Source organism: Anomaloglossus baeobatrachus, chromosome 3 (assembly GCF_048569485.1).
Source record: "Anomaloglossus baeobatrachus isolate aAnoBae1 chromosome 3, aAnoBae1.hap1, whole genome shotgun sequence".
In the NCBI taxonomy this organism is placed as follows: Eukaryota; Metazoa; Chordata; class Amphibia; order Anura; family Aromobatidae; genus Anomaloglossus; species Anomaloglossus baeobatrachus.
Window position 1 is genome coordinate 25,829,693 of NC_134355.1, and position 15,308 is coordinate 25,845,000.

Consider the following 15,308-nt stretch of genomic DNA (forward strand, 5'->3'; position numbering starts at 1 on the left):
CACTAGAGGGAGCTCACTACATATAGATTTTTACAGCCACGACTAGGGAGATCACTACATACAAATTTATACAGCCACCACTAGGGGGAGCTCACTACATACAGATTTATACAGCCACCACTAGAGGGAGCTCACTACATACAAATATATACAGCCACCACTAGAGGGAGCTCACTACATACAGATTTTTACAGCCATGACTAGGGAGATCACTACATACAAATTTATACAGCCACCACTAGGGGAGCTCACTACATACAGATTTATAGAGCCACCACAAGGGGGAGCTCACTACATACAGATTTATACAGCCACCACTAGGGGAAGATCACTACATACAGATTTATACAGTCACCACTAGAGGAGCTCACTACATACAGATTTATACAGCCACCACTAGAGGGAGCTCACTACATACAGATTTATACAGCCACCACTAGAGGAAGCTCACTACATACAGATATATACAGCCACCACTTGAGGCAGCTCACTACATACAAATTTATACAGCCACCACTAGAGGGAGCTCACTACATACAGATTTATACAGCCACCAATAGAGGGAGCTCACTACATACAGATTTATACAGCCACCACTAGAGGGCGCTCACTACATACAGATTTATACAGCCATCACTAGAGGGAGCTCACTACATACAGATTTATACAACCACCACTAGGGGGAGCTTGCTGCAGTTGTATGTATGTATGTAGCTCCCATCAAAAATCCATATCAGTTAATCTTCCCCAAATGGTGACTACAGCTGTTATTACTTAAAGGGGTTGTGCAGTAATACCTGCTGTTTCTCTTGCAGTGAGGCCTATCCTGCATGCCGGGTGGTCGACGTACAATTGTGCTATGACGTTGCCGATCTTCTACGAATTTCTAGTGAGAGGTAATGACCGGTCGTTAGTTTCTTGTAATTTATAATCAATTCTTTTGATGTTAGCATGGCAGCTAATATCAACAAGAAAAGCGGCATTGTAAAGCATGGGGGACATAAATCATCCCTGGCTAGTAAAAGTGAGTTACTAATGAGTACCATGTCTGTGAATTGTCTAAAGTGGACAATTGTGTATTCTTCTTTATTATTTATTTATTTTTTATTAACTATAAGACTAGCTGTCAAACTACAGTTCAAGGCAAATTCCTTGGCGGTCGGGGACAGAAATATTTGAAGACCTAGATTCTAAATGGCAGTGGATGTAGTTTTACAAAGTACCACTAGATGGCAGCAAATAACAACATTGGAAAATAGTGTAAAAACAAACCAATTCTCAAGCAATGCCCACATAAACCCTAAAAACCTGCCAAAATAATACTGCCATGTACTGTTACATAATATTGGATGATTAGTTTCACTGGCCACTTACTATGCTTCTATTATGGAGCACACAGTATGGTTGTAGCTGGTAGCAAGATTAGTCTTGGGAAGGATTTTCCAAGCAGTAGTGATCTCAAATTTCCTATTTCTGACTGTCTGTATATAGTAGATAACTCAGCATCCACCATAGTTTATGTCACAACCCACCTCTTCCCCCTGCTGTACAATGTCTGATAACACCTCTATATATATATATATATATATATATATAGTAGATAACACAGGATCCACGATTCACAATAGATGATGTCACAGCTCACCTCCTCCTGTACAATGTTTGATAACAGATCTATATACAGTAGATAATATAGGATCCATCATTCACAGTAGGTGATATCACAGCTCACCTCCTCCTCCTGTACAATGTTTGATAACACCTCTATATACAGTAGATAATATAGGATCCATCATTCACAATAGATGTCACAGCTCACCTCCTCCTCCTGTACATCGACTGATAACACCTCTATATACAGTAGATAACACAGAATACACCATTCACAATAGCTGATGTCACAGCTCACCTCCTCCTCCTGTACAATGCCCGAAACACCTCTATATACAAAAGATAACACAGGATACACCATTCACAATAGATGTCACAGCTCGCCTCCTCCTTCTTCCTTCACAATGACCTTTGCACAGAATACAGCACAACTAATTTATTCGTCTACAGTGAAACGTAGGGTCTGTGTCAGTAATTTATGTCTCTGAAAAATAAGAAGTTGGATTATAATATTTTTAAAAAAAATTAAGTTATATGAAAAATAGAGAAAAAAACAAAAAAAAACTTGCATTAAACAGAAGAATCTGATTTAAACATGAGATAATTTGACTATTAAATATTCCCTTTAAAGGGAAACCTGTCAATATTAATGTGTTTAGGCCATCAAGATTTACGACATCATTGGCTTTCCAGTCATTCCCTTGTTTGATATTTATTTATTTTTTCTATGTCTCCTAGAACGAAAGCCGAAAAAATCTTGGCATATTACATCAAACTACACAACAAAACGGGAGAGTACGTGTTTATTAACCCCAAGCCGTGTGGCCAGTTCTGCTGCTGTGTGATGCGGGGGTGTGAGAGGGTAGGTGCTGATTGTGGTCCCTTGGATCCTATTAAACCATTGACACATGGGGATGTGTAGAAATTGGTCACTCGGTCACTGCATGTTCATGACATAACACACTTTATTTTTCTGGATCTTGAAGCAGACACTAATTACCACTTGTTACACTGAATAGAAATCTAAACACAACACTTTTGATTTTGGTTTAATTTTTCATGAGCCGAATTTTAAGATCTAAGACTTTTTCTAACTACACAAAATCCTATTATCTCTCAAATATTGCTCACAAACTTGTCTAAATCTGTGTTTGAGAGCGGTTCTCGTTTTTCTAGAGATAATCCTTTCGCCTCACAGGTGTGGCATATCAAGGTGCTGATTTGGCAGCATGATTATTGCACAGGTGTGCCCTAGGCTGGCCAGTATGATTATTGCACAGGTGTGCCTTAAGCTGACCAGTATGATTATTGCACATGTGTGCCTTAGGCTGGCCAGCATGATTATTACACAGGTGTGCCTTAGGCGGGCTTTGCACGTTGCGACATCGCAAGCCGATTCTGCGATGTCGCACGCGATAGTCCCCGCCCCCGTCGCAGGTACGATATCTTGTGATAGCTGGCGTAGCGAAAATTTTCGCTACGCCAGCTTCACATGCACTCACCTGCCCTGCGACCGTCGCTCTGGCCGGCGACCCGCCTCCTTCCTCAGGGGGCGGGTCGTGAGGCGTCATAGCGACGTCACATGGCAGGCGGCCAATAGCGGCGGAGGGGCGGAGATGAGCAGGATGTAAACATCCCGCCCACCTCCTTCCTTCCGCATAGCCGCCGGCGGCAGGTAAGGAGATGTTCCTCGCTCCTGCGGCTTCACACACAGCGATGTGTGCTGCCGCAGGAACGAGGAACAGCATCGTACCTGTCGCGGCAGCAAAATTATGGAAAAGTCGGAGCCTGCAACGATGATACGATAACGACGCTTTTGCGCTCGTTAATCGTATCATCTAGAATTTACACACAACGATGTCGAAAGTGACGCCGGATGTGCGTCACTTTCGATTTGACCCCACCGACATCGCACGTGCGATGTTGCAACGTGCAAAGCCGCCCTTAGGCTGGCCATTATGATTATTGCACAGGTGCGCCTTAGGCTGGCCACTATGATTATTGCACAGGTGTGCCTTAGGCTGGCCACTATGATTATTGCACAGGTGTGTCTTAGGCTGGCCACTATGATTATTGCACAGGTGTGCCTTAGGCTGGCCACAGTAAAAAGCCACCCTTCTCGATGAAGTGCTCACTATCACAGATTTACACAAATTTGTACACAATATTGGAAAGAAAAAGGCCTTTTGTGTCCATAGAAAAAGTCTGAGATCTTTGAGTTCAGCTTCTGATGAATGGGAGCAAAAACAAAAGTGTTGTTTTATATTTTGCTTCCGTGTTTATAGATAAGTGATCTCAATAAAACTTGTTGTAAACTTTTTAATAATTAGGTGCATACGTTATTCTGAAGTCTGTGGTGACCTCCCCCATGAGGATCTATGCTGATAAGTTATTTGTATTCTGGTTTTTATTTGTGTATGTTGCTTTTACTGATATATTACTTTTCTATGGTATTTTACCCCTAGATTGAAGCTATTGAATACTACACCGCAATGACAGATAAGCTGGAGCAGGAATACACCTCTAAGCTGGATCTGGCCCGTAACGTGCCCATTGGGATCGCCTTTGTGACGTTTTCGGATAAGTCCATGGCGACTTTGTAAGTGCGGCTAGTGGTCAGTAGTGACATGGATAACAAGGGTGTCAGTGACGATAACACTGTGGAGTAAAACTTTGTGTTTTCCCAGCATCCTGAAAGACTTCAACGCTATCAAATGTCACCAATACAAATGTGCCACAGAACCGCAGCCATCGAGCGTCAGCCGACCGCTTCGTACCACAAAGTGGTCGGTGACCTACGCCACCTACCCGGAGAACATCTCATGGTATATAATATTATGTGTGTGTATGTGTGTGTGTGTAGAGCGCCACAACTTTCCTCAGGCTGTGCCTGGTATTGCAGCGGAGTTCTAGTCACGTTAATGGGGCTGCCTTGCAATTCTATTCACGACCTGTGGACAAGGGGTGGCGCTGTTTCAAATTTTTGATAATTTGAATTTTTTTCTTGTCTCTTAGGGGGAATCTCTCTGTCCAGGGAGTGAAGTGGTGGGCGCGAATCCTGGGGATCAATTTTTGCCTTTTCATTGTGTTGTTTTTCCTCACAACACCATCTATTATTATTTCTACAATGGACAAGTTCAATGTTACCAAACCCATCTACTATCTGAATGTAAGTAACTTGCAGAGCTTTGTGTGTACAAGTGTGGAGCCAATTTTATATCAATATAAAATGCATGTAGGGGTTATGTTTGGGCAGGAGAAGGTAGAAGAAAAGACACTGAACACGAAAATATATAGTTTATCATTATTTCATTTTGTATTTTGATTTAACGAGCTGTTTATCTGTCACAATAAGTCATAGAGAGAGCCTGTGAATCACAGACTCTGTGTGTGTGTGTCTATCGTGGTGTAAAAATTGGCGAAGGGTCGCCCCATATTATAATATCCAACACAGATAAAGCATATGGCTTCAGGCTGCAGCCCCCAGCCGTGCGCTTATCTTGGCTTTGTATCAAAATAAAAGGAACTGCATGTGGCCTTTTAAAAATTATTTAAATAAATAATAAAGACGTGCTGTCCCCCCCCCCCCCCCCCAATTTTGATACCAAGCCATGATAAAGCCCGACAGCTGAGGGTTGACTTTCTCAGGCTGGGTAGACCCATGGTTATTGGGTCCCCCAGTCTAACAGTTGCAGCCTGCAGCCACCCAGAATCACATTCATTAGATGTGACAATCCTGGCACTTTACCCTGGTCTTGGCGATTGTATTGATGTGGTGGCAATCTGGGTAATATCAGGGGTTTATGACAGCTCACAGCTGCCACTAAGCCCTAGACTAGGCTTCTTAGGCCCCCCTCCCATTACTAATCTGTAAGTGAAAAGAAATAAGCGCAAATAACGAAAAAATTATTTATTTGAAATAAAATAGAAAAAAACACCCTCTTTCACCCCTTTATTAACCCTAAACACACAGTTCTAATGTAAACCATATGAGGTCCCACGATGATCCCTGCTCTACTACATACTGAAATCACAGCTGTGAGCGGTGATGTCACTCAGTTTATCTGCGGTCACAGCCAAGGTACCCGACCTGTGACCGCAGGTAAAGTGACCTCCTGTGACCTTATTGAACTTAGTGACCTCACCACAGGAGAATTGAGCTCACAGACCTGCAAAAAAACACGTTTTTTGCCAAGAGATGCAGATTTGTTGCTAAAATTTATACACCGTCAAAATACGATGTGGCTCTCATTTGGTTTTGATGCGTTTTGTTTTTTTTTTGCCAGGAGATGCAGATTTGGTGTAGTAATATGGCGTATACATTTCAGCACCAAATCTGCATCTTTTGGCAAAAAACGCACAAACATTTTTGGCACCTTTTCGGTGCAGTTTTCTGACAGTAGATGCAAATAGGATAAAGACATTTCAGCTTGGCCAGTCCAGCGCCTTTGCCTTCAATTTCTATAGCAAGGCAGCAGTGGTTTTGGAAGTGTTTGTGGTCCTTTTCATGCCGGCAGCACACATGCAACCTTAAACTATCTCCCACCACCATGCCTGACTGTAGGCAGGGCACACTTGTCTTTGTATTGCTCACCTGGAGCCGCCACACACGCTTGACACCTTCTGAAGCAAGTAAGTTTATCTTGGTCTCATCAGACCACAGGACGGTTCCACTAATCCATGTCCTTAGTCTGCTTTTCTTCAGCAAACTGATTGCGGCTTTCTTGTACATCATACAGAGCAATGTGATGTAGTGTGCAGTGTATGGTCTGAGCACTGACGGACGTACCTCCCACCCCTATAATCTTTGCAGCAATTCTAGCAGCAATCATATGTCTATTTTGAAAAGGCAACCTCTGGATATGACGCTGAGCTCGTGCACTTAGCTTCTGTGATTGGCCATGGTGAGGCCTATTCTGAGTGGATCCTGTCTTGTTATACCGCTGTATGGTCTTGGCCACCGTACTGCAGCTCAGTGTCAGGGTGGTAACAATCTTCTTATAGCCTTGGCCATCTTTATGTAGAGAAACAATTCTTTTTTCAGATCCTCAGAGAATTCTTTGCCATGAGGAGCCATGTTGATCTTGCAGTGACCAGTATGAGAGAGTGTGTGAGGGCTAACACCGAATGTAACACACCTGCTCCTTCAGTCACACCTGACACCTAGTAACACGAATGAGTCACATGACTCTGGGAAGGGAAAATGGCAAATGGCAAATTGGGGACAATTTGTCCATTTTCACTTAGGGGTGGACTCACTTTTGTTGCCAATGGTTCAGACACTAATGGCTGTGTGTTATTTAGAAGGCACCAAATTTACAGTTATACAAGCTGCACACCGACACTGTACATTGTATCACAGGGACAGATCTGCAGTGTTCTTCCGTGAAAAGATAGAATAAAATATTTAAAAAATGTGAAGGATGTACACAGACGTGTGATATTCTGTATACTTTGTCATGTTGGGTATATCTAAAATGAGCAAATAAAATTGAAACAAGATCTCATTGTAGAGAGAAGATGGGAATCACTGTTTACAGAATGAATATAATGTTCTTTTAGAGAGATACTATAATGTGTTTTTGTTTTTTTTTTCTTCTGTTTTTGTTCCTACAGAACCCCGTGATCAGTCAGTTCTTTCCTACCCTCCTCCTGTGGTCGTTTTCTGCATTACTACCAACCGTTGTGTACTACTCAACCCTCTTGGAGGCCCATTGGACCAAGTAAGGCATTGCAGTATTTATTTGTGCTTCTAAAATTGGGAAATTAAATTTGTCCCCTGAGCTTAAAGAGGACCAACCACCAGGATTTTCCTATATAAACTAATGACAGTGCTGTACTGGCGCTATCATGCTGAATCTATACATACCTTTAGTTGTGACATCGGATATGTAGTTTCTGAAATATAGGCAAGTAAAGTTTGTGAAATGCACTGTTACTTGATTGATAGGTGCTGCAGAATATCTAAATAGGTGGGTTGGGTTTTGCTATTTATTCCCGCCCCTAGCTGCCTGCCTGACCTTCCTCCCCCTGTCTCTGTTATCACAGGGGAAGGAAGGACGGGGGTGGGAATAATTAGCAAAACACAACCCATTTATTTAGATATTCTGAAGCACCTGTCAATCAAGTAACAGTGCATTTCACAAACTTTACTTGCCTATATTTCAGAAACTATATATCCGATCTCACAACTGAAGGTATGTATAGAATCCGCATGATAGCGCCAGTATAGCACTGGCTTTAGTTCATATAAGAAAATCCGGGTGGTTGGTCATCTTTAAATCTTGTGGAGGCCTTTGTATTGATTATTGGTTTTGAGCACTGAATTCTATGAATATAATGGGCAATGTCACATATTCTGTTGCTATGTGTTTGCAGCACTCAAGGAATACAGGTCTTAGTTTCTCACGAATGGCTAAGGAGACTTCAGAAATTTCAACTTTTATAATCATTATCTGTGGGAGAGACTGACTGGGAGACGTAGAGCGGGAATGCCCACTGAGCTCTGAACCTGCAGCTCCACAAAGGAGCGTATCAAAGAAAGCTTTCTCTGAATGGACAGGGGACATATATATGAAAGTTTGGCCCCTGTAGGTGTTTCTTGGGGACTCCTTTTGTATAATGATTGTTTTTGAGCCCTGAATGCTTGAGTTTTGTTGAGCATTACCATGTTTTCTGATTCTCTCTGCTCAGAGCACTGAACACAGTCATGGGAGAGATGAGGAGGGAGATGGAGAGCAATTTCACAGGGAATGCCCACTGACCTCTGAACTTGCAGCTCCACTAGTGAGCATTTTTCGGGAAAACCTTCTCTACAGTGAATAGGGGAACTGACTTCACTGTATAGAATAAATTTGACTCCTTAGTGTATATTTTGGGGACTACTTTGTATGATTGTTTTGGAGCCTTGAATTCTTTAATTTCAAGGTAATAAAAGGAGCTGGAAAGAGAAATCATGTAAATGGGGTCTTATCCAATTAGAAAAAAAAAGAAAAACTCAGATAGGCTCACCTCATGTGGTTGTGCAGGTCACAACCACCATAAACGCCTGTAGGCCGCTGCAGAACTCACGTGGAGATCAAACAATGGAAATGAAGAAAGGGTTAATCTCCTACACCACCACACAGTCCAGACGATGTAGATCAAATATGATTTATTGGTCAATGCGTTTCAAAGCCCTCAAAGGCTCCTTCTTCAGGACACTTGTCCTGATGAAGAAGCCTTTTAGGGCTTTGAAACGCGTTGACCTTCTTCTTCAGGACATTTGTCCAGATGAAGAAGCCTTTTAGGGCTTTGAAACACGTTGACCAATAAATCATATTTGATCTACATAGTCTGGACTGTGTGGCGGCACAGGAGATTAACCCTTTCTTCATTTCCATTGTCTAATTTTGAGGTGCAGTATCACATTTTCTGGTGCTGTGCGCTCTCAGCCCTCAAAGAATACACGTCATGGTTAATCACACATAAGATAGTCTTTTCAGATTCAGCCCAAAATCTCAAAATCCCACCTTATATATCTTTGTGAGAGATCCAAAAATTAATAGGGGTTCATTTCACAGGGAACACCCACTAAGCCCTGAGCTTGCAGCTAAGAAAAAGTTTTTTTCAGTGTACTCCTAAATTTGGCTCTTGAGCTGAAATTTGGTAACTCCTTTGTACAAATGATTGTTGTTTTTTTTAAGACTGAATAGCCTACTTTATATCATTGTCTTATTTTCTCCTATCTGCTCACATCACTCAAGGAATACAGGCTAAAGCCACTTACACATAACTGAGAATACTTTTCGGAAGCCCCTGCTAGCAAAGTAATATTTGTGTGCGAGGTGAAGGCGAGATGGAGAGATATTTCATAGGGAATGCCCACTGAGCTCTAAACTTGCTAGGGTGAACCCTCTGAAATGTTCGCTAGTTGCCTGCCCTAAACTCATTGGTATTGATCAATTGCATGCGTGGAAGAATTGACACCAGACAGAGGGTCGGATGTAACAATCTCTCCTTGATCAGAGGTTGGCTCAACTTGGTCATCAGAGTGGTAACTTATATAAATTAGGGTATGGGGCATGGTTAGCTCTGTAGTGGGCATGTTCGGATATGCCCATTGGTCAGTGGGTTGAACAATGGGTTAGTCCATGGGCTGATTGGGTCGGCGGATCCATGACGTCATTCTGGACGGGTCTATGACCTCATCGTGGGTAAGTCCATTTCGGTGGTGGGCGGGTCTATGACGTCATCGTGGGCGGATCCATGTTGCCGGTGGGCGGGTCTGACATCAGATGGGCAGATCTATGTCGTTGGTGGGGGGGTTTATGATGACATCGTGGGTGGATCAAGGGTATCGTCAATAGGCGGGTGTATGATGTTATCGTGGGCAGATTCATGTCATCAGTAGGCGGGTTTTTAATGTCATCGTGGGTGGAACCAGGGTGTCGTCAGTAGGCGGGTATATGACGTCATTGTGGGTGGATCCGGGGTGTCATCAGTGGGCGGGTATATGACGTCATCAGTGGCCATCTTATATGTGCATCACACAGTGTGTTATATCTAAAAACTAGCTTATGTAAGGAGAATCGATTTCCTTGGACAATCCCCTATGTCTAGAGGTTAAGTATTTGATCCAATGACCTTCCTCAACAAACTTGCAGCTCCACAAGCCAGCATGTCAGAGAATCTGAATATCGGGCAAGGGCTTGACTGCACTGACTTGAAGCTTGAACCTTGAGGACCTCGTTGTTCTGATGATTTGTTTTTTGAGTCCCGAATTCTGAAACTCCAGGTCCACGACCAAATACATGAGAAGAAGCATCTTGGAAACTTATCCAAGACTAAAAAAAAGTTTCCCTGCCGCCAATATGCCTAGCTAAATCATTGATATTTTTACAGATCTGCTGAAAATCGTATCATGATGCATAAAATCTACATCTTCCTCATTTTCATGGTGCTAATTTTGCCGTCCCTCGGCCTGACCAGGTTTGTATTCTGTCTTCTGTTACCGTGACTCAAAGAGCTGCACCTTCTCATGGCACCAGACAAAAAAATTCACTATATGTTATTTTCCAGCTTAGACGTTTTCTTTCGGTGGCTGTTTGACAAATCTTTGAACACGAATGGTCGGATCAGACTGGAGTAAGTATGAAGGGTTACTGGCATCATCATCTTGGCCAGTCTATTGCCATGTAACCAATATATCATTCATTTCTTGTGGTTTCCATCGTAGATGTGTTTTCCTACCGGATCAAGGTGCCTTTTTTGTCAACTACGTCATTGCCTCTGCGTTTGTGGGGAACGGGATGGAGCTGCTGCGTCTTCCAGGCCTCATCTTATACACCATCCGAATGATAATGGCCAAATCTGCTGCCGAGAGACGGAACATAAAACAGGTACTTATCTAAAAAAGGGCTCACAATGACGATTCCTGACCAAATGTCAAGTTGGAGTATATGGAAATCTATAGGGGTGTAGATTCCCCTCTATAAACCGATTAGAAGAGTGTATCTGTAAAAGACCCTCCGGCTTGGGAACACTTTATGTCCTTGCATGCCATTATGGTAATTCCAGAGTTAACACACGGCTCAGCCCTATTTCTTTGTCGCTCTATTGGGAGACCCAGACAATTGGGTGTATAGGCTATGCCTCCGGAGGCCGCACAAAGTATTACACTCAAAAGTGTTAAGCCCCTCCCCTTCTGCCTATACACCCCCCGTGCTCCCACGGGCTCCTCAGTTTTTTGCTTTGTGCGAAGGAGGTCAGACACGCACGCACAGCTCCATAGATGGGTCAGCAGCAGCTGCTGACTATGTCGGATGGAAGAAAAGTGGGCCCATATAGGGCCCCCAGCATGCTCCCTTCTCACCCCACTCTTGTCGGCGGTGTTGTTAAGGTTGAGGTATCCATTGCGGGTACGGAGGCTGGAGCCCACATGCTGTTTTCCTTCCCCATCCCCCTCAGGGCTCTGGGTGAAGTGGGATCTTACCGGTCTCCAGGCACTGAGACCGTGCTCCATCCACAGCTCCTAAGACTCTGCTGGATAGGAGCCGAGTATCGTTCAGGGACATGGCCCTGCTACTTGAAGGTACTCTGTGTCCCTGTGGGGACCGCGCACAGCAACACTCCAGCATTGCTGGGTGTGCTAGTGCACCGGGGACCGCGGCGCTGACCGGGTTAATGTGCCATTACACACTCAGCGTCGCTGAGTGTGTTTATGTAGGGGGACTACCGTACTACTGCCGCCGCCATGTTTTTAACACTGAGGCGCGGCTGGGACTTGTAGTGCGCCGGGGACTTCCGCGCGGCCGCGCTTTTATGGCAGCCGCGCTTATTACTTGAGTCCCCGGCTTGTACGGCCTAGTGTTTCCTCCTCCCGCCCACAGCCCTGACAGGCAGGGGAAGGGCGGGACGCTTTACAGACGAGCTGCAGTGAGGGCTGGAGCATGCTTTGCATACTCCACTCCCCTCACTGCACTGTGAGGCACCAGTTCCCGCACTTTCTAAGGGTCACGCCCACGGCTTCCTCCTCTCTCAGGACGCCGGCAGCCGTGCCATTACACACTCAGCATCGCTGAGTGTGTTTATGTAGGGAGACTACCGCGCTGACCGCCGCCGCCATGTTTTGACACTGAGGCGCGGCTGGGACTTGTAGTGCGCCGGGGACTTCCGCGCGGCCGCGCTTTTACGGCGGCCGCGTTTATTACTCGAGTCCCCGGCTTTTGCGGCCTAGTCTTTCTTCCTCCCGCCCACAGCCCTGACAAGCAGGGGAAGGGCGGGACGCTGCACAGGATGAGCAGCACTGAGGGCTGGAGCATGCTTTGCATACTCCACCCCCCTCACTGTCCTCTCCTCAGAAGCCGGCAGCCATTCCTGTCAGCTCCTTGAATGCTGCAGAGGGGGACAAATTCTGACAGACCCAGGCAGGGACCCTGGTGGCCTCACAACCGCTTTATGCGGGGGGTATGCAGCATCTGTGGTGCTAGCCACATTTGTGCAGGAGTGTAATTTTAAATCATATGTTTATAAGATATGCTTTACACTGTATGGTGCACAGTTGATTCTGTATATATATTGTGTTGCTCAGGGAAGTCAACAGCATGGCGCCCATAAAAGGCAGGAGCGCCAAACCACAGGCTTACTATGCTGCCTGCGCCGCATGTACGACCCCTCTGCCGGCAGGATCCACTGAGCAATCCAGACCGGTATCTCAGCACAGGGGCACTGTTGAATCATTGCTCCCTGGCCCACCTCAGTTGGACCAGAGGTCTCCCCGGGGTGTCTCATAGATCCCAGAGTGAGGTCTCTGATACAGACCCCAGCCCCTGACCGTCTAAGCGAGCTCGCTGGGAAATTCCCTCGACATCTTCATATTGGTCAGGGTCTCAGCGGGGGGAATCCCTGGATGATGAAGCGGAGACAGCTGATCAGGATTCTGATCCTGAGGCCGCTCTCAATCTTGATACGCCTGACGGGGACGCCATAGTGAACGATCTTATAGCGTCTATCAATCAAAGATGCCACTCACAGGCAGATGGAGCTCTGATTGAAATCCATCTATGAAGCTATCAGCGCTTCTTTTGCACCAGCATTTGCAGCCGTATGGGTGCTACAAGCTATCTCAGCAGGTCAAGCGCAAATTAACGCAGCCACACAGACGTCGGCATTTGCGTCTTACGCTATTAATGCTGTCCTGGACTCTGCGAGCCGTATGGCGGTTGCTTCCGCCAATTCGGTGGTACTCTGCAGGGCCTTGTGGCTACGGAACTGGAAGGCAGATTCTGCTTCCAAAAAAGCGTTTAACCAGTTTGCCAATTTCTGGCGACCGACTGTTTGGCGAACGTTTGGATGAAATCATCAAACAATACAAGGGAAAGGATACATCCTTACCCCAGCCCAAACCGAACATACCCCAACAGAGGATGGGGCAGTCGAGGTTTCGGTTCTTTCGGGGCGCGGGCAGGTCCCAATTCTCCTCGTCCAAAAGGCCTCTGAATAGATCAAGGGCTCTCCGATTCATGGCGGTCTAAGTCAAAAAGACCACCGGAGGTGCCGCTACCAAAGCGGTTTCTTGATGGCTTTCGGTCTCCTCAATCCGCATCCTCGGTTGGTGGCAGGCTTTCCCGCCTTTGCGACTCCTGGCTGCCAAGGGTAAAAGACCGTTGGGCGAGAGACATTCTGTCTCACGGTTACAAGTTAGAGTTCGCCTCTCGTCCCCCGACTCGATTCTTCAGGTTATCCCCGCCTCCCGAGCGAGCCGAGGCTCTTCTGCAGGCGCTGGGCACCCTGAGGGCAGAAGGAGTGGTGGTCCCTGTTCCTCTTCAGCAACAGGGTCACGGGTTTTTCTCCAACCTGTTTGTGGTTACAAAGAAGGACGGGTCTTTCCGTCCTGTCCTGGACCCGTAACTGCTCAACAAACACGTATAGACCAGACGGTTCCGGATGGAAACCCTCCGCTCCGTCATCGACTCAATGTCCCCAGAAGATTTCCTTGCATCGATCGATATCAAAGATGCTTTTCTCCACGTACCGGTGGCTCCAGAGCACCAACGCTTCTTGCGCTTCACCATAGGAGACGAACACCTGCAGTTCGTGGCACTGCAGTTCGGCCTGGCTACAGCCCCACGGGTTTTCACCAAGGTCAGGGCTACAGTAGTTGCGGTCCTCCACTCTCAGGGTCACTCGGTGATCCCTTACTTGGACGATCTGCTGATCAAGGCACCCTCTCAGGAGGCATGCCAACACAGCCCCGACGCTTCTCTGGGGGCTCTCCAGAGTTTCGGGTGGATCATCAATTTTCCAAAGTCAAATCTGACACCAGCCCAATCGCTGACATATCTTGGCATGGAGTTTCATACCCTATCGGCGATAGTGAAGCTTCCGCTGATCAACAAGCGTTCACTACAGAAAGGGGTGCAATCTCTCCTTCAAGGTCAAGCACACCCCTTGAAGGGCCTCATGCACTTCCTGGGGAAGATGGTGGCAGCAATGGAGGCAGTTCCTTTCGCGCAGTTTCACCTGCGTCCTCTTCATTGGGACATCCTACGCAAATAGGACAGGAAACCGACGTCCCTCGACAGGAACGTCTCCCTCTCTCAGGCAACCAAAGCTTCCCTTAGGGGGTGGCTTTCTTCCCACTTCATTATCGCATGGGAAATCCTTCCTACCCCCATCCTGGGAGGTGGTCACGACGGACGCGAGTCTGTCAGGGTGGGGAGCAGTCTTTCTCCACCACAGGGCTCAGGGTACGTGGACTCAGCAAGAGTCCTCGCTTCAGATCAATGTTCTGAAGATCAGGGCAGTGTATCTTGCCCTAAAAAGTATTCCAGCAGTGGCTGGAAGGCAAGCAGATCCGAATTCAGTCGGACAACTCCACAGTGGTGGCTTACATCAACCACCAAGGCGGAACACGCAGTCGGCAAGCCTTCCAGGAAGTCCGGCGGATTTTGATGTGGGTGGAAGCCACGGCCTCCACCATCTCCGCAGTTCACATCCCGGGCGTCGAAAACTGGGAAGCAGACTTTCTCAGTCGCCAGGGCATGGACGCAGGGGAATGGTCTCTTCACCCGGGCGTGTTTCAGGAGATCTGTTGTCGCTGAGGGAGGCCGGACGTCGACCTAATGGCGTCCCGGCACAACAACAAGGTACCGACGTTCATGGCACGATCTCACGATCACAGAGCTATGGCGGCAGACGCCTTAGTTCAGGATTGG

The 15,308-nt window shown here is 46.3% G+C and overlaps 1 protein-coding gene across 1 annotated transcript in view; it reads left to right on the forward strand.

Annotated features, from left to right (window-relative positions):
* Nucleotides 1–15,308, forward strand: part of TMEM63A (transmembrane protein 63A) — a 106,531-nt gene that overhangs the window by 72,550 nt on the left and 18,673 nt on the right. The window contains exons 10-18 of the mRNA XM_075339069.1: nt 816–896; nt 2,350–2,473; nt 4,077–4,210; nt 4,299–4,436; nt 4,627–4,780; nt 7,228–7,334; nt 10,495–10,581; nt 10,672–10,737; nt 10,829–10,991. Coding sequence (XP_075195184.1) covers nt 816–896; nt 2,350–2,473; nt 4,077–4,210; nt 4,299–4,436; nt 4,627–4,780; nt 7,228–7,334; nt 10,495–10,581; nt 10,672–10,737; nt 10,829–10,991 — 1,054 coding nt within the window. The remainder of the gene's footprint in view (nt 1–815; nt 897–2,349; nt 2,474–4,076; nt 4,211–4,298; nt 4,437–4,626; nt 4,781–7,227; nt 7,335–10,494; nt 10,582–10,671; nt 10,738–10,828; nt 10,992–15,308) is intronic.